This window comes from Pan paniscus, chromosome 4, assembly GCF_029289425.2.
Source record: "Pan paniscus chromosome 4, NHGRI_mPanPan1-v2.0_pri, whole genome shotgun sequence".
In the NCBI taxonomy this organism is placed as follows: Eukaryota; Metazoa; Chordata; class Mammalia; order Primates; family Hominidae; genus Pan; species Pan paniscus.
Window position 1 is genome coordinate 51580026 of NC_073253.2, and position 26643 is coordinate 51606668.

The 26643-nt window shown below is 40.0% G+C and overlaps 1 protein-coding gene across 4 annotated transcripts in view; it reads right to left on the bottom strand.

Moving 5' to 3' along the window:
- The window catches only part of KIF2A (kinesin family member 2A), an 80387-nt gene extending 53763 nt beyond the window's left edge, over positions 1-26624 (bottom strand). For 2 of the 4 annotated variants that reach the window (XM_003827417.6, XM_034960044.3), the window contains exon 1: positions 26158-26580. In XM_003827417.6, the coding sequence (XP_003827465.1) occupies positions 26158-26221 (64 nt within the window). In that variant the 5' untranslated portion in view covers positions 26222-26580. Of the gene's footprint in view, positions 1-26157 lie in introns of all 4 variants that reach the window. The other 2 variants (XM_003827415.6, XM_003827416.6) reach the window with 2 other exon arrangements.
- Between the last annotated feature and the right edge of the window lie 19 nt (positions 26625-26643).

Consider the following 26643-nt stretch of genomic DNA (forward strand, 5'->3'; position numbering starts at 1 on the left):
CCATTTAGTCTACATTCAACCATTTGACCTAAAAAAATGACAACTTCATATGGTCCAACTTAACATAAAAATAATGTTCACCCCAAACTTAGATGTCAAAAATTTATATAAATAAAATCTGCTAAATCAAATATAAATATAATAAATATTTTGAAATATAATCTTTAATCAAAGCCATTTCATGTTTAGCTCATTTTCAGAAACATTTTTACCCCACTTAAGGCTCAACTTTTTGTTAGGACGAAATTAAAGGGAAAACAGTTCACATCTCAACTTTTAATATCTGTTGGTAAATATCAAGATACATGATTTTTAAAAAGAAAAAAGCCACAAATGACAGAACAGAACATACATGCAAATTTAAGCCATCTTTGCTTCAGTGAAGAAAAATAAATACATGAAATTCATATTTCAAGACTTTCTAATCTTTAAGATAGTTACTTAAGATCTGGTATTAGTGCTATTTGTCATAAAAGCTCACATATTCATTGAGCTGTCAAAAACAAGTTTTACATGTTGACAATTGCCTTTTGGTCTCTGAAAACAGGATCCTATTATATGTTTTCTAGTTCACAGCTGAGTTCACAGCAGCTGTGAGGCTAAGAAATGCCAGCAACCAATTAGGCTGGCATAAACCTTGTCTAGCATATAAAGTATAATTTGGTTGCAAATGGAGGAGACAAGAGCCAAAATAAGTCAGCCAAGAATACTAATAAAATTTCATTACAAGTATTTAAAAGTCAGAATATTAAAAATCTAACAAAAATATGTATTTTATTAAGAAAATATAGTAGTAGAACATTAGGAAAAATACAAAGAAGCAACAATCAATTCTTTTCAGATCCAAGCAGTTTTTTAAAAGGTTGCAGCTGTTTCTGACATACCTAGGATTACAAACTCTATGTTTTTTTTTTTTTTCGTTTCTATTTCTAACTACCCTAATCATAGGATTGTGGTATATGACCATACATATGGCAAGTCTTCCCCCAAAGTGAACATTATTTTTATCAGTTCCCCTTTAGACGTTTCTATAAAAATTTCTCTTCATACTTTTAAGACATTAAGACCTTTATAATTTTGTTTTTTTTCTTGAGACGCAGTCTCGCTCTGTCACCCAGGCTGGAGTACAGTGGACGATCTCAACTCACCACAACCTCTGCCTCCCAAGTTCAACAAGCTATTATCCTGCCTCAGCCTCCCAAGGAGCTGGGATTACAGGCATATGCCACCGTGCCTGCAATCCCAGAAAACATAATTTTTTTTTTTTTTTAGACACAGTCTTGCTCTTGTTGCCCAAGCTGGAGTGCAATGGCACAATCTCAGCTCACCACAGCCTCTGCCTCTCCAGTTCAAGCGATTCTCCTGCCTCAGTCTCCCGAGGAGCTGGGATTACAGGCATGCACCACCACGCCTGGCTAATTGTGTATTTTTAGTAGAGATGTGGTTTCTCCATGTTGGTCAGGCTTGTCTCGAACTCCCAACCTCAGGTGATCCACCTGCCTTGGCCTCCCAAAGTGCTGGGATTACAGGCATGAGCCACTGCGCCCAGCCTAGACCTTTATAAAAATTTCAAAACCTAAATATGTATAAGAACAACACAACTTAAATTATTAGTAAAAATAAAACTTCAGTTATAAGATTGTTTATAATGGCTATTTCCAAACCCTTTGAAGTTGTTTAAATCTGTTTTGTTTAAAGTATGATAAATTTAAAAATATAACAAATCAATGCTTTATAAAATATTACTACAAAAAATATAATTTAAAAATTTGTACACATATTTTTAAAAAGTAGTCACTGGTGATTCATATGTATACAGCCATGTAATGAAAACTAATAGGAAAATCTAGCTTACCTGCCAATAAATTAAAATATATAGTGTGTCTATTCTTGATAAAACCTCTAGCAACCCCTTCCATTTTCAATCAGAATACCACCAAATAATTTAAAAGCATTTTTAATAGACTTTTAAAAATATGCTAATAAAATCTAGTTATCTCCCGTACCTCTCAAGCAGAGACTAAGAGGAAAACATGCATAAATATCCATTCTCAGAAGAACAAAGAAATATTACTCTGAATTGCAAAATCACACATTCAGACCAAGTGTCTGGCAGAACAATGTTGTTTCCAGAAGATGAGTAAAATACATAAGTTTACTCAAAGTGGTTGGTAAACAGATGCTTGAGGGAAATACTTTCTTCCAAGTCATTCCACACCAGATAAATTACCTCAGAACACATTGACAGTAAAACCTTTGCCACTTCATATCAGGTGATTGATCAAAACCTATCTTAAATAACAGGTTTTCCATTATTCTTTCTTTTTTTCTCTTTCTTTTTCTCACTCTCGCCCAGGCTGGAGTTGAATGGTGCAATCTTAGTTCACTGAAACCTCTGCCTTCTGGGCTCAAGTGATCCTCCCATCTCAGCCTTCCAAGTAGCTGGAACCAGAGATGCCTGCCACCACACCTGGCTATTTTTTGTATTTTTTGTACAGACAGGTTTTTGCCATGTTGCCCAGGCTGGTCTCAAACTCCTGGGCTCAAGTGATCTGCTTACCTCGGCCTCCCAAAGTGCTGGGTCTACAGGCATGAGCCACTGTGCCCGGCCCCATTTTTCTTAAATAATAATTAGGTACATAAAATAGTGGTTCCAATCAATTGTATATTTACTTAGTAAACCAACTGCCACTGTAGAATGCAAATTCAAAAATTTTACTGCCATCTTTCCAAGTTAAGTCATAGAAAAACATGTTAATAAGCTTTCATTGTCTAAAGAGTTTTAAGATTGGTCTTTTAAAACAGATACAATTCCTTTCTTCAGCTTATTAAAAGAATTCTAAAAGGATGCTCCTTCAAGAGCATGAAAATAATTCCCCTCTTTAATGTCTATATTATAATTTTATCATAACCGCAAAATGGAGAAAAGTTGGGAAAACAAAGATTGTCAAATGCTGCTTTAAAATAGACTAAAAGGACAAGGATGATACAAAAAAGCATTATTTAGAAAATGGAAGTTAACTACACAGTAATATTCACAGTAATGTTAACTACACTAATAGTCACACATTATATCTTGGTTTTGCCAACTACCTCAAAGCAGTTATTATTTATAATCTAACAGTAAATGTCAATTTATTCCTAGGTGCCACTGACCAGTAACTGAGGACAGAAAGCAATTTGATTTGTTGGAAGTCACACAGCAGATCAGCAGCAGAATTCAAAGTCTCAAATTCTGATATTCAGGTTGTGTTAGCTAATCTAAGCAGTGAGGAAAAGAGTCCTTCATGAGGACTATGTAGCATTACACCTTCTTCAATAGCTTTAGTGGAACAAGAAGCCATTAGAGAAGGACATAAATAATGTCTCAGCTGACACTGGTAACAGTGCTGTTGCTGTTTAGTAAATCTCTGGGGAATGTGACTTTGCCAAACATAGAGACCTTTCTGTTTGGTTTATCACACTTAAGATGTTACTGTTTTTTAACTAAATTGAAAGTTCTAGTATTTCCTTTCTTAGACATTAAACACAAACCTGAAAGTTTGGAACAAGGAGAGAAAAAAGAAAATGATATAGCTAAGATTTTCATTACGAAAATACAACTTAAAAACGGGACAAATTTTATTCATATTGAAAACAAACTATGAATTTTCAAATTCTTACCTCATCTATTGTTTTGAAAAGGGATGTAAAAAATAGTGCTCAGTTTCTATAGGGTGACGGGGAAACTTCGGATCTGTTGAGCTGCACACTAACAATTAAGGTAGCATTATTATTTAGAAGGGCCCGTTGTGCAGCTTTTTAGAAAAGTTTCATTCAGAATTTGCGTAACAGTAATAAGAAAAATGTCATAAAGTAGCTATGATAGCATTAAAAAGTATTAAATCAGGCCGGGCACGGTGGCTCAGGCCTGTAATCACAGCACCTTGGGAGGCTGAGGCGGGCGGATCACCTGAGGTTGGGAGTTTGAGACCACCCTGACCCAAAATGGAGAAACCCCGTCTCTACTAAAAACACAAAATTAGACAGGCATGGTGGCACATGCCTGTAATCCCAGCTACTTGGGAGGCTGAGGCAGGAGAATCACTTGAACCCCGGAGGCAGAGGTTGCACTGAGTCGAGATCGCACCACTGCACTCCAGCCTGGGCAACGAGAGCAAAACTCCGTTTCAAAAAAAAAAGTATTAAATCACTGTAGTTTCCTGATGTTGTTCAGCATATTTGGGGCTGGGGAAAAGGAAGGTTAAAACACCGTCCAAAACCACTTGTAAAGAGAACATAAAAACCAAAATTCTAAAATCACGATGTAATATGATTATAATTCTAGCTGAAATAGTAACAATGTAAAAAAAAAAAACCACACAGTACTAGAAATAACACTTCATGAAGTTTACTAAATAAGTTAACTAAATAAATCTCAAAACCTATTAGCCTTAATTAAAAGGCTATTCTTCATATCTACATTCCTTTGGATAACAGAATATACCAAATGTATCTTTACTTACGTGTTAAAGAATACAAGATTTCCTATTTAGAATACCAAAGACTTTTACAGTGGTGTTGTTAAAGCAACATGTTGCCAATAGTTCAAAATTCTGAAGAACTGTCTTTCCCAGGTATTCTCCTGAATACACTGAACGATGCTATCTAATTGTTCCCTGGCTTATTTACCCAAAAGGGAATTCCATACCAATACAGCAGTGCTATTCTGTGAACTTTTCACAGCTACATGTACATAGCATCTTCTCTTATGCATACATCCTAACGAGACAGGGATCTTGTGGAACGTTTTTCAACAGTTAGTGCAATGTTATTATTCCCCCCAGGACTCTGTCATCCCAACTCCTGCTCCACTCTACGTACAGGAAGATTATGATGATAGTGGCCCTGAGTCATGGAAATTTCTACTTTCAAAGCCTGGCCAATTTCGGTTAGGAAAATAAATGATCACTCTTCTAAGCCCTTTTACCACTAGGGTAAAATGTATATTTCAAATTCAGTGCTGCCAGAACAAAAGGTACATAAAGAAGAATGAGATCACTGAAGCTCCATGTGGCAAGAAAGGCTAAAGTCAGATTATGAGTTTGGTTTTGTACGTATGAAGTTTAAGATATCTGTCCAGTGGAGATATGAAGTAGGCTCTCTAATAGACTGAAGTTGGTCAAAGCTGAAGAAAAAAGCTTGGGGACTGTCAATTTAAATCATGCATTCTCAGCAGAGGTGATATCCCCAAGGTGATAAAAATTGGCTCTTTGGAAGGGCAGATCTTAGATATTACAATGGTTTGTGGCCCTCCGAAGGGCTACAACCCATAAATAGATGCAGAGAAATTTCACTGCGATGGGGTGATTAGGCAATAAAGTAGTCAAAAGGCTTTTCAGGCAGAGCAATAATGAAAAAAAGTTTGCAAAACACCAATATAGACAGTATTTTTTAAGACAATCAAAGTGGATTTGACCACTAAGAGAATGAGGGTAGAAGTCCCGATCTTTAAAATTCTGTATAGAGGTCAGGGAAATGAGATACCAGCAAAGGAGATCAAGAAGTTACCAGAGAAAAAGAAGAAAAATCAGAAGAGTAGTCACAGAAGCTAAGTGAAGGTATTTCAAACAAAAGGGAGTGAATTAATTGTGTCAAATGCTGCTAACAGATCAAGTAAAACAGGAGCAATGCCTCAAAGAGAGTAGTCAAGAGGTTTTTGTTTTTCTTTGAGGCAGTGGCTGGATCTCGGCTCACTGCAATCTCCGCCTCCCCGGCTCAAGCAATCTTCCTACCTCAGCCTCCTGAGTAGGTAGGACCACAGGCATGTGCTACCATGCCCTGCTAACCTTTGGTATTTTTTGTAGAGAGGGAGTTTCACCATGTTGCCCAGGCTGGTCTCAAACTCCTGGGCTCAAGTGATCTGCCTGCCTCAGCCTCCCAAAGTGCTGGGATTATAGGTGTGAGCCACCACACCTAGCCTAAGAGGATTTTTTTTTTTCGGATGGGAGAAATAACAGCATTTCCATATTGATGGAAATGACTCAGTAAAGAAAATAACTGTTGATGCAGCACAGAGAGACCACTGAAGTTGTGACTGGGCAGGTGAAAGGAGACAAGATCCAGAGTACAAGTGGAGGAAAGAGGCACAAAACAGGAACAGAAAAAATGTGTCCACAGCAAAGGAAGGAAGGCAGTCATATAGGCACAGATGCTGGTAGTTGGGTAGATGTGGCTGACTTGTAGTGCTTTACTGGTTGTTTATATTTCTTGGTGGTGAAACGATAAGCAAGGTCATTTTGCTGAGAGTGTGGGTGGGCCAGGAGCAAACATCCTCAAGGAATGAGGGAAGCTGGCATTATCAATAAGATTTCTATTTGAGAAACCAGATATATGGTGTCTCCACTAACCAACAGACAGAATACAAATACAGAAATATGGGGATAAAGGCAATGGATTCTGTTTTTGGTAAGTTTAAGATACTGGCAGGAAATACATGGGATAGTACCTAAAAAGTAGATCAGAAACCAAGAGAAATATTTGGTCTGCAGAGGCATTTTTTTTTAACTTTTATTTAAGGTTTGGGGTTCATATGCAGGTTTGTTACATGGGTAAATTGCATGTCACCGAGGTTTGGTATACAAATGATCCCATCACCCAGGTAGTGAGCAGAGTACCCAACAGCTAGTTTTTCAACCTTCCCACCCTCCTTCCTCTAGTAATCCCAGGGTCTATTGTTGCCATCTTTGTGTCCGGTATTTACCCAATGTTTAGCTCCAGCTTAACCAGTTCACCACTGATGGACATCTAGGTTGATTACATGTCTTTGCTATTATAAACTGTACTGCAATGAACATATGAGTACAGGTCTATTTTCTGTAGAATAATTTATTTTCCATTGTGTACATACCCGGTAGTGGGATTGTTGGGTTGAATAGCTTTAAGTTATTTGAGAAATCTCCACACTGCTTTCCACAGTGGCTGAACTAATTTACATTTCCACCAACAGAGTGTGAGTGTTCCCTTTTCTCTGCAACCTGGCCAACATCTGTTATTTTTTTGACTTTTTAATAATAGCCATCATGACTGGTGTGAGATGGTGTCTTGTTGCAGTTTTGACTTACATTTCTCAAATGATTAGTGATGTTGAGCATTTTTTCATATACCTGTTGGCCACATGTATGTCTTCTTTTGAGAAGTATCTGTTCATGTCCTTTACCCATTTTTTTTTTCTTTCAGAGCAGGAATGAAAGTTTATTGAAAAGCTTTACAGTTGGGCATGGTGGCTCATGCCTGTAATCCCAGCACTTTTGGAGGCCGAGGCAGGTGGATCACCTGAGGTCAGGAGTTCGAGACCAGCCTGGCCAACATGGTGAAACCCCATCTCTACTATAAATACAAAAATTAGCCGGGCATAGTGGCGGGCACCTATGATCCCAGCTACTCGGGAGGCTGAGGCAGGAGAACCACTTGACCCGGGAGGTGGAGGTTGCAGTGAGCCGAGATCACGCCACTGCACTCGAGCCTGGGTGACAGAGCGAGACTCTGTCTCAAAAAAAAAAAAAAAAAGAAAGAAAGAAAAGAAAAGAAAAGCTTTACAACAGTAAGGAAAGGAAAGAAAAGAAAGTACAACTTGGAAGAGGAACAAGCAGGCGACTTAAGAAAGCAAGTGTGTCCCTTTGCCTGTTTTTTAATGAGACTGTTTGCTTTTTGCTTGAATTGTTTCTTATAGATTCTGGAAATGAGACCTTTGTCATACGCATAGTTTGTGAATATTTTCTCCCATTCTGTAGGTTGTCTGTTTACTCTGTTTCTTTTGCTGTGCAGAAGCTCTTTAATTAGCTCCTATTTGTCATTTTTTTTCTTTTTGTTGTAATTGTTTTGGGGACTTGGTCATACATTCTTTGATAAGGCCAATGCCCAGAATGGTACTGGCTAGGTTTTCTTCCAGTGGTTTTATAGTTTGAGGTCTTACATTTAAGTCTTTAATCCATTTTGAGTTAATTTTTGTTTATGGTGAAAGGAAGGGGTCCAGTTTCAATCTTCTACATGTGGCTACCCAGTTTCCCCAGCACCATTTACTGAATAAGGAGTCCTTTCCCCATTGCTTGTTATTATCGACTTTGCTGAAGATCAGATGGTTGTAGGTGTGTGGCTTTATTTCTGGGTTCTCAATCTTGTTCCACTGGTCTATGTGTCTGTTTTTATATCGGTACCGTGCTGTTTTGGTTACTGCAGCTTTGCAGTACAGCTTGAAATGGGGGTAGTATAATACCTCTGGTTTTGTTATTTTTGCTTAGGATTGTTTTGGCTATTAGGTTCTTTTTTGGTTCATATGAATTTTAGAATAGATTTTCCTAATTCTGTGAAGAATATCATTGGTAGTTTGATAGAAATAGCATTGAATCTGTAAATTGCTTTGGGCAGTACGGCCATTTTAACAACACTGATTCTTCTTATCCATGATCATGGAATGTTTTTCTGTTTGTATCGTCTCAGATTTATTTCAGCAATGTTTTGTAATTCTCACTGTAGAGCTCTTTCGCTTCCTTGGTTAGCTGTATTCCTAGGTATTTTATTCTTTACGTGGCTACTGTAAATGAGATTCTGTGCAGAGGCATTTTGAAAAAGAATTTTCATTAAAAATTATTTATTTATTTATTTTATTTTTTTTGAGACAGGGTTTCCCTCTGTTACCCAGGCTGGAGCGCAGTTGCATGAACACAGCTCACTGCAGCCTCAACCTCTGGGGCTCAAGGGATCCTCCCACCTCAGCCACCAGAGTGGCTGGGACCACAGGTACATACCACCATGCTCGGCTAATTTTTGCAGAGTAGAGACGAGGTTTTGCCATGTTGCCCAGGCTGATCTCAAACTTCTGGGCTCAGGCGATCCACCCACCTCAATCTCCCAAAGTGATGGGATTACAGGCATGAGCCACTGTACCCAGCAAAAAAAATTTAAAGTATTATGAAAAATTGCAAACTTACACAATAGATGATAACCCCCTACATTCAGCTTCACTAATTTTCAATATATGGCCAATCCCACTGCCACTTCTATCACAACTGGATTATTTTGAAACAAATTCTAGCTATCCTATCAACTCATCAATATTTACTTCAGAATGTATAAAGCTATAATTTTATGTGTTTTTAACATTCTTCTTTTTTTTTTTTCTTTGAGACAGAGTCTCGCTCTGTCGCCCAGGCTGGAGTGCAGTTTTGTGATCTCAGCTCATTGCAAGCTCCACCTCCTGGGTTCATGCCATTCTCCTGCCTCAGCCTCCCAAGTAGCTAGGACTACAGGCGCCCGCCGCCGCGCCCGGCTAATTTTTTGTATTTTTTTAGTAGAGACAGGGTTTCAACGTGGTCTCAATTAACATTCTCCTTTTTAAAAACCTTTTCTAATACATTTATTTTTCCATCTTTCTCAGATTTTTTTTTTTTTTTTGAGATGGAGTTTCGCTCGTTGCCCAGGCTGGAGTGCAATGGCGTGATCTTGGCTCACGGCAACCTCCACCTCACGGGTTCAAGCGATTATCCTGCCTCAGCCTGCTGAGTAGCTGGGATTACAGGCATGCGCCACCATGCCTGGCTAATTTTGAATTTTTAGCAGAGATGAGGTTTCTCCATGTTGGTCAGGCTGGTCTTGAACTCCCGACCTCATGTGATCTGTCCACCTCGGCCTCCCAAAGTGCTGGGATTACAGGCATGAGTCACTGCGCCCGGCTTTCTCAGATGTTTTAATAAAGCTGATTTTTGTTTTTTTTTTTTTTACTAAATTGAATCACATTCCACTAATCTATTTTAAAGTAACATTAAAAATATGATCATGAAAAAAAAAAAACCCAAAAACCATAAAACAATCTTTACCATATTTACCATTTAAACGCTATTTCCCATGCATCTCTTAATGTCTGGTTTTGTGCTGTGTTTACTATGGTCTCTGTAAATATTGATACATTATACCATATATGCATATATGTGTGTAGGTACACAGATAAAAGGCAACCGTTTCCCACCCTTCAACTCTGGTAACAAAGAGATGACTTTGAGACTAGAGTTACAAGGTATTTCAAGGCCTTATTCATCCTTTACCAAAGACTTGCAGCATATTTGCTGTCAAATGCTTAATTTGTTTTCTATGTTAAAAGGTCAAGAACTAGTGTTAAGATCAAGGAAGAACATAAACATTTTAGGTAATATAGTCCATGGAAAGGCCTACATAAGTAGTAGGACATAAAGGTAGGTCTCATCTTGGATTAGACAATGGTTTCTTAGATATAACAAAAGCAAAAGCAACAAAAGAAAAAATAGATAACTGGACTTAATCAAAATTAAAAATTTTTGTGCTTCAAAGGATACTATCAATAAAGGGAAAAGACAACCCTCAGAATGAGAAAAAATATCTATAAAGCATGTATCAGATATGGCAGTAGTATCCAGAAGTTTTATACCTCAACAATAAAAAAATAAATATTGACTGGGCACGGTGGATCATACCTGTCATCCCAGCACTTCTGCGAGGCTGAGACGGGAGGATCACTTGAGCCCAGGAGTCTGACCAGCCTGGGTAACATAGTGAGACCTTGTCTCTCCCCTACCCCAATCCCCTCTAAAAAAAATTAGCCAGGCAAGGTGGCTTGTGCCTGTGGTCCTAGCTACTCAGGAAGCTGAAGTGGGAGAAGCACTTGGGCCTGGGAGGTAAGGCTGCAATGAGTTATGATCATGCCACTGCATTCCAGCCTGGGTGACAGAGTGAGACGCTGTCTCAAAAAAAAAAGAGAAAACATACCAAATTATAAAGTGAACAAAGGATTTGAACAGATCTTTCTCCAAAAAAGACATACAAATGGCTGGGCATGGTGGCTCAAGTCTGTAATGCCAGAATTTTGGGAGGCCAAGGTGGGCGGATCACTTGAGCCCACAAGTATGAGACCAGCCTAGGAAACGTGGCGAAACATGTCTCTACAAAAAATATAAAAAGCAACCGGATGTGGTGTGCATCTGTAGTCCCAGCTACTTGGGAGGCTGAGCGGGGAGGATCAGTTGAGCCCAGGAGGCAGAGGTTGCAGTGAACTGACATCACACCATTGCACTCCAGTCTGGGAGACAGAATAAGACTCTATCCTTTAAAAACAAACAAACAAACAAACAAACAAAACAAATGGTAAATGAACACATGGAAAGATGTTCAACATCATTAGTCATTAGGGAAATGCAAATCAAAATCACAATAAAATGCCACTTCATACCCACCAGGACGGCTATAATAAAAAAGATGGAAAATAACAAGTTTGGGCCAGGATGTAGAAAATTGGAACCCTCAAATATTACTAGTGGGAATGCAAAATAATATAGCCACTTTTGAAAATAATACAGCAGTTCCTCAAAAAGTAAGTATAGTTACCATATAATCCAGCAATTCCACTTCTAGGTATAACCCACAAAAACTGAAAACAATTTTCAGTTCTTTTATGTCCACACAAAAACTTGTATATGAATGGTATTCATAATGGCCAAAAAATGGGAAACCCAAATGTCTATTGATTAATGGATGGATAAATGAAATGAAATGGAATATTATTCAACCATAAAAAAAGTACTGAAATATGTTACTATATTGATAAACTTGAGTATGGATTATGCTAAGTGACAGATGCTATACACTAAAGGCTATGTACTGTACAGATTCGTTTATACTCAATGTCCAAAACAGACAAATCTACAAAGATAAAAAGTTGATTAATGGCAGATACTAAAGGCTGGAATGAGAGGGGAATGCAGAGTGACTGCTAATGGGTATGGGTTTCTTTTACAGTTTGTCATAAAAATGTTCTGAAATTGGACAGCGGTAATAATTGTACAACTTCATGAATATACTAAAAAAAATCACTGAATTGTGCACTTTAAAGGGCTCTTTAGGTTTATTAGGTTAAAACTATAATATTTATTTCTCAAAAAATTTTCACTAAAAAATTACTTTCTTCTCATAATCAGACATAATATAGGATATACTCTTTATTTTTCTATATTGGCTATGACAGATAAACACCAGAACTTAGGTGTTTTCTATTATATGTTTGCACCTCATAAACACTTCATAAATTAAGCATGTCATCCCTTACAGGGCCACTTAAAAAAAAAATGCTATAGGCACAGCCTGAACTTCACAATCCAAGCTAGCAAATTTCAAAAGTGTAATGTACACTGTGTGGATAAGAGTATGAGGAAACAGGCATTTTTGCAGATAGTAAGGTAAATTCATATCTATGGAAGACAAGTCAGCAAGATCTATCAAAATTACACATACACAATTATCTGACCCAGTGCTTCTACTTCTAGGATTTTTTCCCCTACAGATATATTCATGTATGTATAAAATGTCAAGAGTTGAAGGCTATTAAATACTACAGTATTGGCTATGCAGCAGCTACAGATTAGGCACAAATGTAAATGTCATCAGTAAAAGACTGGTTAAATAAATTGTGGTATATTTACTCACTAATGAAATGCAGTACAAGAAAGAATGAGACTATTATTTATCTACTCAAAAGTTCTCCAAGATATCATTATTATTAAGTAAATTACACTCCAGTATATACAATATAACATCTGTAGGAAAAAGGTATATATTTAACACAAATTTATACTACATGTAGATAGAGATATATAAGCAGAGATTTTCCTGAAAAATGAAAAAGAGGTAATGCTCTACAAATATAAGAAGCTAGTAATATTTTTGTCTCTTGGAGAAGAACTGGGTAGCTAGCTGTGGGGTAGGGGTAGGATGGAGACTAATAGATATATACATACATACATACATATATATCGTTTTGGAACTTCATTAGTCATGGGACTATATTGCTATTCAAAACAGGCAATTAAACTTAAAGAGAAAATTACAAGTATACATTAAAAACAGTGACACACACCTTGTCATGTCATATTCTTGATGCCTGGAGGATGAACAACACAAGTCAATTTTTTAGAATGTCAAAACTTGAATAGACAGAGCAGTGAAAGAGAAGCTGGAAGTTCATTTAGTCACTGATTCAGCAAACAGATAATTTATAAAGTGTGCAAAGTGCCTGTGCTAGGCAGTGGGGAATATAAAGGAACTTGAGTCTGACCAGACACAAACATATAATACAATACAATGAGTTTTTTGACAGAGCAAACAAAGGGGACTCGCCACTCATAAAGCAGGGGACCCATCTTAGGCTAGGAATCAAAAGGAGATACAGCAGTTAGCTAGGTTAGTTAGAAGTGGAGTGTTCCAAGAAAGTTCAGCTTGTCTGGAGTATAGTGTGCCTCAAATAAGCAGCAAGAATAAGACTGAAGAGGCAGGTTAGTTTGTTCAGGGTCCACCATAAGCCATGTTAGACTTGGGCTTCATAAAAAGGGCAACAGAAGTAGAGAACGCTTTCAAAGTTTTAAGCCTGTGATCAGAGGGTCAAACCTACATGCCTGAAAGGTTACTCTGAAACAGTAATTAACCAAATTATTGTTTTGGGTTTTTGTTGTTGTTGTTGTTGTTGTTGTTGTTAACCAAATTACTCTCCTAGGTAGAGAGGCCTATTAGGAATTTGTTGCAACAGCACAGGCAAGACATTATGCTAGCATGACCAAAAGTTATAGCGGTAGGTACAGAAAAAGTGCAGGAAGAGTTACTTGAGTCATTAAATTAAGAGACCATGGTAATAGGCTATAAGGTCAAGAAAGAATAAGGAGTCAAGGAAGACAACCAAGTTTCTGACTGGAGCAATAGAGTGAATGAGAAATACTGAAGTAAACTTGAGGAAGGGGTGATGGGTTCAATTTTGGACATGCTGAATTTGAGTGTTTATGAGATATCCAAATGGAGATATGCAGTAATCCATGACATATACAAACAGTACATGTCTGTAGCCAATGTGGGCTAAAGAGAAGCATTTAGTTTACCCAGAAAGAGAATACTATGTGAGAAGTACTGCAGGGGTAGGATCAAGCCCTGAAGAACATCAATACTTAAAGAGAATGGGGAAAGAAGCACCTGTAAAGATTAAAAAGGAAAAAATCTGAGGAATAGAAGGAAAAGAAGCTCTACTTATTTTTAATTAAGAAATTGTTCTTAATGGAAACCCAAAACAGCATGTACACTTAAAAGCAATGTTATTACTCTTAATAAAACTGCAACCAAAGAGCATATAAAGAAAGCACTTACCATATACTTAGAGCGAAGTTGTAGGCAACTCTCAGTATCAGCTATAATTTAAAAAATAAACACACAACCCATATATAATCCCAAAATAATTTCAAACAATGGGCTTATAAAAGTAAATTTATGGCCAGGCGCAGTGGCTCACGCCTGTAATCCCAGCACTTTGGGAGGCTAAGGCAGGCGGATCACGAGGTCAGCAGATCGAGACCATCCTGCTCAACATAGTGAAACCCCATCTCTACTAAAAATACAAAAATTAGCTGGGTGTGGTGGCACATGCCTGTAATCCCAGCTACTGAGGAGGCTGAGGCAGGAGAATCGCTTGAACCAGGGAGTTGGAGGTTGCAGTGAGCTGAGATTGCGCCACTGCACTCCAGCCTGGCGACAGACCAAGACTCTGTCTCCAAAAAAAAAAAAGTCCACTAAATTTGGACAGGCCCCCAAATCAATCTATTATGTCAGCACTTTAGCAAGTTGCTATAATTGTTACTATTTTCCTGACAATATTGTTGCTCATCTAATATGAGACATCCTTATGATAGCATTTGTCCCTGTTTAAATTGTCTAAAGTCTTGTGAGCAAGAGAGTTTAAACATAGGCAATAGCAAAAGAGACTGGAGAAAACTAGAATGTCTTTGTCAAATTACAGAGCCACAGAGCATTTGTACTGAGTGCAATAGCTACTTATTATTTTGTTGTAGCTGGCAAACTAACTTCTTCTAGGGAAAAGTCCTTCAACTAATTCTTCAAAGAAATCAGATGAAGGGACACATGATGGCCATACAGCAAATATTAGTTGGATTAATAAAAACACCTGATTAATAAAAAGTATACCCTAGAAAGGAAAAGAAAAGCATTATGAAATTAATTATGTGACTTCCAATGCCCAGAACATTAATAGGGCACAAAAATGAATTACAGTCTACAATGAATTAGTATGTAGAGGATTTTGGGGGCAGACAAACTATGTTCTAATCTCAGATTTGCTACTTATTTTATGTATGACCTTGGACAAGTCAACTTCCTCATTATAACAATATAGGCAAGTTTTGACCAACAGCAGTATTTCATCAAAGAGCTTTCTGTGGTTAAATTCTAAGATGTACCTCACTAATTAGGGCCCCTAATTTGTTCTCATTTCTTAAAAATCTTATAGGTGGCTGGGCACTGTGGCTCACACCTGTAATCCCAGCACTTTGGGAGGCCAAGACAGGCGGATGACCTGAGGTCAGGAGTTTGAAACCAGCCTGACCAACATGGAGAAACCCCATCTCTACTAAAAATACAAAATTAGCTGGGCGCGGTGGCGCATGCCTGTAATCCCAGCTACTTGGGAGGCTGAGGCAAGAGAATTGCTTGAACTCGGGAGGCAGAGGTTGCAGTGAGCCGATATTGCACCACTGCACTCCAGCCTGGGCAACAAGAGTGAAACTTTGATTCAAAAAAAAAAAAAAAAGGGCTAAAGTTGCCATACATATGTGAATCCTTTTTACTATACTATAGCTCATTGAAAAATTTTTCTTCTAACATTGGCCAATAGACTATGCATGACAAAAATGAATGGCAAAATTTTACCTTAATTGTACACCTATATGACTAATCCTCATTCATAAATTATAATTTTTTTGTCATTAATTGGTCCATTATTTCAAGAGTGGTTTTAACTTTTAACACCTAAAGTTTGCATCCTCTCCTCCCCAACCTTTTTTAGGTTCACAGCAAAATTGAGTGGAAGGTACAGAGATTTCCCGTACAATCCTTAACCCCACACAGCCTCCGCACTATCAATGCCCTGCACCAGGTACACTTGTTACAATTGATGAACCTATCTTGACACACCATTATCACCCAAAGTCCCTAGTTTACATTAGGGTTGACTCTTGGTATTGTACCTTCTATGAATTTGGCATATGTATCATGACATGTATCCATCTTTATAGTATCATACAGAATAATTTCACCGCCTCTGTGCTGTGCCTATTTATCCCTTGCTTACCTCTTTTTAAGTCCTAAATTGCAAACTGTAGTTAAGAGATTCTGAATACTGAAATGGCACTTAGAATCCTAAGGATGAAAAAGAGAAGGCAAATGCCAGGACAGAAAAAATAGGCCAAAAGTAAGAGCAAAGAAAAAGTAAAAAAGAGCAGCTGCATTTCAAGAAATAAAACACCTCATCCCTTAAAGAGATGATGTCATATTCTTTGTGTACTGCTTTTCCTTCTCATTCCGTTCCAAGAATTCTGAGAGGGTCCTGGCTAACACACTACAGCTCAGTACTAAGAAGGCAAAGTACTTAGTTATAGCTTAAGCAAATTCCCATTGCAGGTAAACATGTAATGGAAGTGATTTATACCTTAAACTCACTTACTTTTAGGATATTAGTGGCAAAAACTATATGCAGCCTGAGTAGGATGCTCTCTTTGATATTACCTTGATAGGCTCTACAGTCCTCTACACTGTATTCTTGAATAGCGTTAGCGTGATTAAATAAAACTGAAGAGATTTAAAACCTATACTCAGACTTTGCAAATGTTAAGTCCTTTCCTTTCAACTCATCTGCCCTTTATTCAGCACAAGGGATATATTGCAATATAACATCAATTCTTCTTGCTGTGTGTTCTGCATATCATCTGTTCCTTAATCATTGCTCACCCTCCTAGACTGATGCAATCTTATCCATGCTACCTCTCATTTTCAGTACTATGCTCCCTCTAATCTATCACTAATCACTAACTCCTATTACTGCTCTTAGGAGATTAAGTCCTATAGTAGTTTCCAAGTGTCCTAGAAATTAATTCCAAGATCCTTACCTTACCTCTGTTTCCAGGTCTTTAATAAGGTGCCCCAGATTACCCCTCCTCCCTTATCTTCTTCATCATCCTCCCTCTGCCTGTTTTAAATGCCCTTCACCGGACAGCTTTGTTTCCAGTCAGGGACTTCTTCCATGCTGCCTACATGGCTAGAATGCCTCCTTGCCCTCAGGGCAACCGACTGGTCATCTTCCTCTCACCATTTAAACTTCACTCTCCAAGAAGTCTTGTCAGATACTCTGTTAGGAGATACTACTTTTACTAAAATAATGGATCACAACCCTGGCTATACCCTGGAATCACTAATGTGTGACAAGTTAAGCTTCACCAGTATGTTAGGTGCCTTAAAGTAAAATACTGATACCTAGACTACATACCAGACAGGATCTCTAGGCAAAGGAACCAGATATTGGCTGTGGTGGGTTGCTTTTTTTTTTTTTTTTTTTGGTCTGTTTTTTTCCACAGCCCCACAGGTGATCTACTGAGCAGCCAGAGTTATAAACCACCACAGGCTGAGCATTCTTTAATCCAATATGCTCCAAAATCTGAAACTTTTTGAGCACCAACATGACACCACAGTGGAAAATTCCACACACGACCCTGTGATGGGTTGCGGTCAAAATGCGGGCATAAGGCCGGGTGTAGTGGCTCACACCTATAATCCCAACACTTTGGGAGGCTGAGGCAGGTGGATCACTTGAGGTCAGGAGTTTAAGACCAGCCTGGCCAACATGGTGAAACCCTGTCTCTACTAAAAATACAAAAATTAGCTGGGGATGGTGGCACGTGCCTATAATCTCAGCTACTGGGGAGGCTGAGGCAGGAGAATCACTTGAACCCAGGAGGCGGAGGTTGCAGTGAGCCGAGATCGTGCCACTGCACTACAGCCTGGGTGACAGAGTGAGACTCCATCTTTAAAAAAAAAAAAAAAAAAAAAAAAAAAAAAAAAAAAAAACAGTTCATTCTTAGCACAGTATAGACACTCAGCAAATTTTACCACAAGTTTGTTCCCTGCTGATCTTGTCCTTCCTTTAGGTAAAATGTGGTCAAAATTAATGCCAAAACCTATAAAAACCTGGAGAAAAAGTCTTCAAAAGTAAATAAAACATAGCCCAGGGAGGAACCTGATTCTTACAGTTCCCTGGCCATAATGTATAAGGAGTTTATATCCAAATTACACATAACCACCAGTAGCTGCATCCACTGCTGTTTCCCATGCTCTGCTTCCTTGGTCTCTGTTTGTTTGTTTTGAGACAGTGACTTGTTCTGTCACCCAGGCTGGAGTGCAGTGGCATGATCATAGCTCACTGCAGCCTCCAACTCCTGGGCTCAACCAATCCTCCCACTTCATCCTCCTGAGTAGCTGGGGCTACAGTCACATGCTACCAGGCCTGGCTAATTTTATTTTTTGTAGAAATAGAGCCTCATCATGTTGCCCAGGCTGGTATCCAACTCCTGGCTTCAAGCAATCCTCCTGCCTAGGCCTCCCAAAGTGCTGGGATTACAGGCATGAGACACCACACCGAGCCAGTCTCTATTTACAAGTACCCAAACCCAGGATATCTAGAGAGAAACCTGCTGTCAGGTGCTGGTCTGCCAAAAACTTTAAATTGAACTCACACCTGTAATCCCAGTACTTTGGGAGGCCAAAGAGGGAGAATTGCTTGAGGCCAGGAGTTCAAGACCAGCCTAGTCAACATAGCAAGACCCCATCTCTACAAACAATACAAAAATTAGCCAGGCATGGTTGTGCATACCTGTAGTCCTAGCTACTTGGGAAGTTAAGGTGAGAGGATTGCTTGAGTCCAGGACTTGGAGGCTGCAGTGAGCTATGATCATGCCACTGCACTCCAGCCTGGGTGACAGAGCAAAACCCTAAAAAAAATTCCTTTTGATATCAAAACAATTTAAAAGTTATAAACTTATAACTCAAATAGGTACTAGAGTATAGGAAATAGGCTAATAATGACAATGCCAATTTCAATTGGCAGACTAGGGCTATTAGGGCTGATAATGCTGTATTAAGAACTCTGAGGCTGGCCGGGTGCAGTGGCTCAAGCCTGTAATCCCAGCACTTTGGGAGGCTGAGGTGGGTGGACCACGAGCTCAGGAGTTCAAGACCAGCCTGGCCAACATGGTGAAACCCCATCTCTACTAAAAATACAAAAAAATTAGCCGGGCATGTTGGCGCATGCCTATAATCCCAGCTACTTAGGAGGCTGAGGCAGGAGAATCACTTGAACCCAAGAGGCAGAGGTTGCAGTGAGCCGAGATCACGCCACTGCACTCCAGCCTGAGCAACAAGAGTGAGACTCCCTCTCAAAAAAAACTCTGAGGCTAAATTCATCAGGAATGCTATGAGGGAGCATGGATATTGGTCATAGAGGAGGAGAGATGGCATATATGACATGTATTTTCCATCCAAAAGGTCCATAACTTCAAGAGTCTAACAAAAAAGCCTAATCTTCAAAAGGAAGGTAGTAATAATGTACACACAAAATGGCATATTTCTATCAGTACTAATCACACTATAGATGAATCACTTATTTACTTGTTTGTGAGGGCAGGAACTATTTTTGCTTTATTCATTTTTTGTATCTCCAACACCTATCAGAATGCCTGATATATAGCAGGCTGTTAATAGTATATTCAATGAAATCTGCAATAAAAAAAAAGAAATATAAGACCACATTATTTTGATATGTCATAATCACTTAAGGTCTATACTCCAAAATATCACACACCCTAGTGAATGACCATCTGAACTTCGTGTTTTATTGTAGTGGGTAATGATATCATAGTGCACTATAACCTCAAACTCATATGCTCAAGCAATTCTCCTGCTTTGGCCTCCAAAGTGCTGGGATTACAGGCATGAACTGCCATGCTCAGCCTAGAAGCATGACTTTTAAAAGGAACACTTCCCTCACTCATATTACTCTTGGGAGATAGTTTAATATGGTGAAATTCTAATGTCTCTTTTCACTTAGCACTATAAAACCACTAACATTGTTTTATCTAAAAGAGCTGGAAGACAACTTAACCTGTATTTGTTCTACAACTGAACCAGAAGAATAAAAATTAGTTTTATCCAAGGTTTAAAACTTGTATCTATTCTTAAGCTAAGAATCGTAATCTCAAAACAAACAAACAAATAAACAAACACCTTAAAATTATTTTAGGTTACAAAACAGATGTGTTAAAATTAAAGCAGATGGCTGAATCCAAGAATTAAACTTTGCAAAAGATTAATGTCATATTAATCACAACTATACTTCTGACTAGAAAGAACGGGGTCTAGATGATCTCTCAGGTAATCTTGTTCTGGATTTTCCACACTCTTGCCCCTTGTCTTATTTGAGCAGACACAGATTTAACTGGCTCTTTGCTATTTTCTCTAGCATTTTAACAATCATGACACATAAAACAAGTTGACACATAGCCTTTCCCCAGAGTTTCAAAATCTTTGTCATAAGAATCAAGTGGCTAGGCAATGAATACAGATTCCTGGCTTTCTGTGGTACTTTTGGAAGCAATAAGTGCCTATTTTAAGTTTTTTGAGCTTCTTTGGTAGTAGTGGAAAGAATTTTACTACAGGGGTTTGTATGTCTCAGAAAGAAATACTAAAGTATACAACTTCACACCATAATCAGCAAACATCTGTCAGCAGCACTTAGAGAGCTGGGAGTGAAGGGATTCAGGCTTTGGCTCAGGCTATGCTCCTTATTAACCATGTGATCTTGGCAAATAATCCAACCTCAGATTCTTCACCTATAAACCAATGATCTGCCACCTTTCTACCCTGCTTACCTCATAGAGTTCCTGTGAAGATCCAATTAGCTAACATGTCTTGAAGCACTTTGAAAACTATTAAGCCCTAACAAATCCATATACAGAAACATTATCATCCTAGTCCTCAGGGAAAAGGGAACTATTAGGTCACAAATGCCCCTATTCCATCCCACCCCCATAATCAATCACATAATTGTACCTAAAGAACAACTGTATTGCCACATGGTTCATCTTTATTACTTAAATTTACACATGCTATTCTCCAGAAGCCTATATAGTGACGTGTAAAGATGAACTAGCAGAAGAAAAATGTGGCAAAGCATATAAAGAATTAGGCCATTTAAAATCTTTTCTAAAGATTTTCTTTGCCTGCCCTGAACTCCAAAATTCCTGATGGGTCCTTTGAAATCTTCAATTGCCTCTTGATTTCAGATGTTAAAAGGAACTCTTTACACCAACACTTAACTAAGAAACAAGAATACTTTCCTCCCACAATTTTAGGTTTGGTGAACTTGTAGTAACATAGCACTTCTTACCAGGGATCATTCTAATCAAGCTCTGTAACACTCTCGCTGGTGCCTTTCTCCGAAGTAAGAAGCAATTTCCTACATCTTGACTGGGCTGTAAAAAGCGGTATACGGTTCCAAAATAACAGAGAATTCCTCCTTTACTGTCATAGTTCTTGATAGTCTGATTTCTATGCTAAGCATGTCAGGTTCCTGGCTGCCATTGACAAGTTGTATGAATCTAGATAAGTCACTTATGGTGATCTGGGACTCAAGTTTCCACATTTATAAAAATGAAAACTAGTTTATCTCCAAAAACCTTTCTGGTGGAAATATTCTAAGATTCTCTTCAGATCACATGTATCAATACAGTCACAGTACTGTGACTAAGAGACCCCCCCCCCCCAAAGAACAATCCCATATTAGCTGCAGCTTCCAAATGTTCAACATTTCTCATTTCTTCCCCAGTCCCCAAAGGGTAGTCACAGCTACTACAGAACTGTTAACAGCACAGCTAAAAGAAAAAAAAAACCAAACTAGCTACACAACAGAAAGATTGTAGGTTTTTTTAAGAGTCAGTGGGTTTTAAAAAGGGAAAGGAATTGAATCAGAAAAATAGGAAGACACATGTAAGAAAATACACCAGTCCAATTTCATACCAGGTTATCTCCTGTGGCAGAGAATAATCTTAGGAGTCCAAGCCTAACCCCTGTCACTGATAACCTTAGAAAACCAGAAAAGTCAGATTAACCTTAGCAGATCACTCAATTTCAATTAACGCTGTAGTTCCTGACTAACAGGCCAGCGGGAAGTAGAGGGCCAGAGTAGGGAGGTAGCAGTACAGAGGAGCATAGATGGAAGGTTTCACTTCCAGCTAAGATGTCATTCTAATGATTAATTAAAATGTTTGAAAACAAAAAATCCAATAATGTATGATTTATTCAAAAACGATGTGCAAGGAATTTTGCTAGGCATCCCAGTGGTGGGGGTGGGAATGGGGGTAATGACACAGATGCATTCAGGGAATTTAAGAGTCATTAGAGGCTGGGCACAGTGGTTCACACCTGTAATCCCAGTACTTTGGGAGGCTGAGGTGGGTGGATCACTTGAGGCCAGGAGTTCGAGACCAGCCTGGCCAACGTGGCAAAAACCTGTCACTACTAAAAATACAAAAATTAGCCGGGCATGGTGGCACACACCTGTAGTCCCAGCTACTTGGGAGGCTGAGGCATAAGAATCGCTTGAACCTGGGAGGCAGAGGTTGCAGTGAGCGGAGATCGCACCACTGACAGAGCGAGACTCTGTCTCAAAAAAAAAAAAAAAAGAATTATTAGTTATTAGTAAGTCCCATTACCCCATGCAGTTTAAAAACATAGTATTAAGAATATGTACCCATAGGTATGAGCTGAGAGGAGTGGAAAAAAAAAAGTTACAGACCCAAACATTAATACTTAAGGAAATATGCTGTCTCATGAATAATACAGAATGATTTAGGAATTCAGATGCTGACTGGCCATCTGGTTTTAGTAATCAGTGAAGACTCATTAGGATAGTTTTCATCATGGTCTTGAAAGATAGGAATAAGCTCATTTTAGTGTACCTGTTTGCCCTTGGGATATGTTTATTAGTGTAAGAGTATCACTGATGGGAAAAGCGTGGTCTGAAATAGGGACATGGATCGCCATCAGCAAGCCAAAAGAAAAACATCAAGTCACCAGTTAATAATGGTCTGAAGCAGCCCTTCTTTACTCATGTCATTTCTACTGTCTCAGATATTAGTGTTCCTCCAACTGCAAAGTTTATTTTTGTTATAATAACCACTAGTGTTTTATCCAATATAGACGTTATGGAAGTGAGAGGAAGCAAACAAGCTTCTTTAAAGTGAAAAAGGGAAAGCTTGAGGGGCATTCTCCCAGACATCAATTTCTATTGTGAAACACTACTGTCCAATGCAAATGATCCTTCTGTTCTTTCGAAGTTCTCTACTAATCTCCTGCCTTCCACCAACTCCATCATGCATCTGGGGCACATAAAAAGATACATGACCATAGGTTAGGATAATAACACACTGTGATGACTTCCCTAATTTCTTACAGGCAAACCGCTTTTGAAATGTGGCTTTAGGTTAGTAGCACTTATGTAAGAACACAAAGCTCTTGTATGTCTGGGAACTTCTGGTATAGGCTGAAGGTGAAGGCTGAAAAGAACCAAAATTGCTTCAAGTTCAATAAATTTAAATAAAATATGCTCCGTAGAAATTAAAATGTATAAATCAAATATCATATACTTTTTCTGATACGATTTCAAAGTTAACACCTATACTCATACTTATGAGTGTAAAGAATTTACACATTTTATTGCACCCTAATTTTTTAAAAAATAAATTTCATTGTGCACAACTGAGGTTTACAACATGATGCTATGGAATATAGACAGCAAAATGGTGAAGCAGATTAATATAGCTATCATTCCACATAATTACTTTAACAAGAGCTGCTAAAATCCACTTATTTAACAAAAATCTCTAATACAATTTTACTAACATTGGTCCCCCTGTATCTCTAAACTTGTTCATCCTACATATCTGCTATTTTGTATCCTTGACCTATATCTCCCCATTTCCTCTCCTTCCCCACCACCAGTAGTAACCACTGTTTCGTTCTGTGTATTTTAGCTCCTTAAAAAAATATTCTACATATGAGTGAGATTATGCAATATTTTCCTTGGTGTCTGGCTTATCTCATTTAACATAACGTCCTTCAGGTCCATCTATGTTGTGGTAAACAGTAGGATCTCCTTTTTTAAGGCTGAATAATGTTCCATTGTACATTGTCTATACACACACATAAACGTATACACACACACATAATTTCTTTAGCCATTCCTCACCCATCGATGGACATTTAGCTTGCTTCCCTATCTTGGCTACTGTGAATAATGCTGCAATGAACGCGAGAGTGCAGATATCTTCACAAGGTGGTGATTTCCTCTCCCTTGGGTGTATACCAGGGACAGGTGTTGCTGTGCACCCAGAATCTTCAAAATAATATGTAAATCCTACTTTTGCTGGTATACTGTGAACTCGTATTTACCTAAAAAAATGACATTAACAGCACTCTTTCAAGAAAGTAATCTGAAGAGAAAATATAAAAGAAACCTCAACCCAAGTAAAGAAGATATCTCTTTCCCATTAGTGTTATTGGTAACTTCTAAAGCTCTAAGCGGTATAATTTATCTTTTCATATACAGGATAATGATGGTTTCAGTTGTTACCACAAATTACTTCAAATATAATGGAGGAAAAAATCATTAGCTATATAGGGTCTTCCAATATATCATACACACAACATGAAAATCAATCTAGCTTCACGTAACTTGGTCAAACCTGGCAGAATCCAAGGGGCACGTGGACGTGACAGCCAAGTTACTACCGACTAGGCTAGGCTAAAGGTTAATAAATAAGCCACTCATAAAAGGAATCGAGGCCAGGCGCGATGGCTCACGCCTGTAATCCCAGCACGTTGGGAGGCCGAGGCAGGTGGATCACTTGAGGTCAGGAGTTCGAGACCAGCCTTGTCAACATGGTGAAACCCCGTCTCTACTAAAAATACAAAAAATTAGCTGGGTGTGGTGACGGCGCCTGTAATCCCAGCTACTCGGGAGGCTGAGGCACAAGAATAGCTTAAACACGGGAGGCGGAGGTTGCAGTAGGCCGAGATCGCACCACTGCACTCCAGCCTGGGTGAAAATCCGTCTCAAAAAAAAAAAAAAAAAGGAATCGGTATGAGAGATGGAGTCAGGAACACTGCTCAACTCGAGATTATCACACATCTCTCGTTCTTTCAATATTGGTACCGAAAGAAAATAATTTTACTTATCTCCCTCCGTGCATTTATTCCTTTACAATACGAATTATTTCCAGTCTGGCTGGCGTATCTCACTCCACACCCCAAGCTAGTGTCATAAAACATTTTCCCCAAGAGAAACCTAGAGAAAGATACATAAGCCTAAGGCTCTTTAAAAAAAAATGAAGCATGTGTCTTCACCTCGCCTTACACTTTTCTCAGTTACCTCTCCCGAGGGTGTGAAAATATCAACATCCGGTCGCCCACCCCCACTCTCTCAGCAGTGCCTCGCATTGACTCTGCCCATCCCCTATCCTTCCCTTTACAGTCTCATCACCTTGGAGAAGCCCATCGAATATTTCTTCCCATTGCTCCCCCACCCTTATTCATGGCTCAGCGCGATATTCTCCACATTTTTCTCCCAAGGAAGTGGCAAAAAAGAAAGCAGCATGGTCGACGACGAAACCGGGGAGGCCTGACAACCAGACGGCAGTTTAAGGCGACGGAACTGGCTCTTTCCCCCCATCTCGGCCTCCGACCAGCAGTCGGTTCTCTAAATGTGAAATCGCTGGTCTTCCCGCTCCCCCACCCCCATCCCCATCCCCGTCAGAGGCCAAGCCGGTAAAATGCAAAGACCGAGGGGAAGCGCGAGGCAGGGTCATCCCTAACGAAGCCCGCTCCCTCCCGAGCTGGTGTCCCCGGAGGGGGCTGGAGATTGCGGGGGGAGGAGCGAGCGGCCCTCGCCCAGAGACCCCCGGAGACGCGACCCTCGACACCCGGGCCCTTTCCCCACCCGGCTTCCCTCCCCCGCGGCCCGATCCGGAGAACTGCAGCAGCGCCCGGGCGGACCCCAAGCCGGCCTCACTGGCACACACGCCACACACAAAAGCGCCACGGCCGCCGCCTTCCCGCCCCCACAGCCCGGCAAAGCAATCAATGAGGCGGCCGGCGCCCGCGTCCCCTCCTTGCACACCCGAACACGGGGCCGAGCGGGCCAGCGGGGCTGGCAGCGCGGCTCACCATCGCTGCGCTTGATCTCCACGTAAATCCCGATCTGGATCTTGCCGAAGTTGGCCGTTGCCATCACCTCATCTGGAGCAGCAGCAGCGGGCCGAGGGAGGGGGACCGGAGGGCGGAAAAGGCGGGGAGGGGGCGGGGTAGGTGTGGGAGGGGGAGCGGTTGCCCGCGGCCGCGCCGGCCCGGGCGACAGCGTGAACGCGAGCGGGGCCGCAAGGAGCAGCTGTGGGGAAGCAGGCGGAGGCCCCGGGCCTGCAGGCCGGCAGGAGGACGCGCACGCCGGGTAGTCGGGGTGAAGCTAGGGCCGGGGCCGTGAGACAGCGCGGGGTAGAGTGGGAGGGCCCGCACCGCCCGCCGGGGAGCCGACGCTGGGGAGGCGGGGCGCCGCGCGCCTGCGCAGAGCGCGCCTCCGGCGTCTCTTCTTCCTCTTCGGCTGGCCTCTCCCCGCTGCCTCCAGGCGGCCCCGCCCAGCTCTGCAGCGGGGTGGGC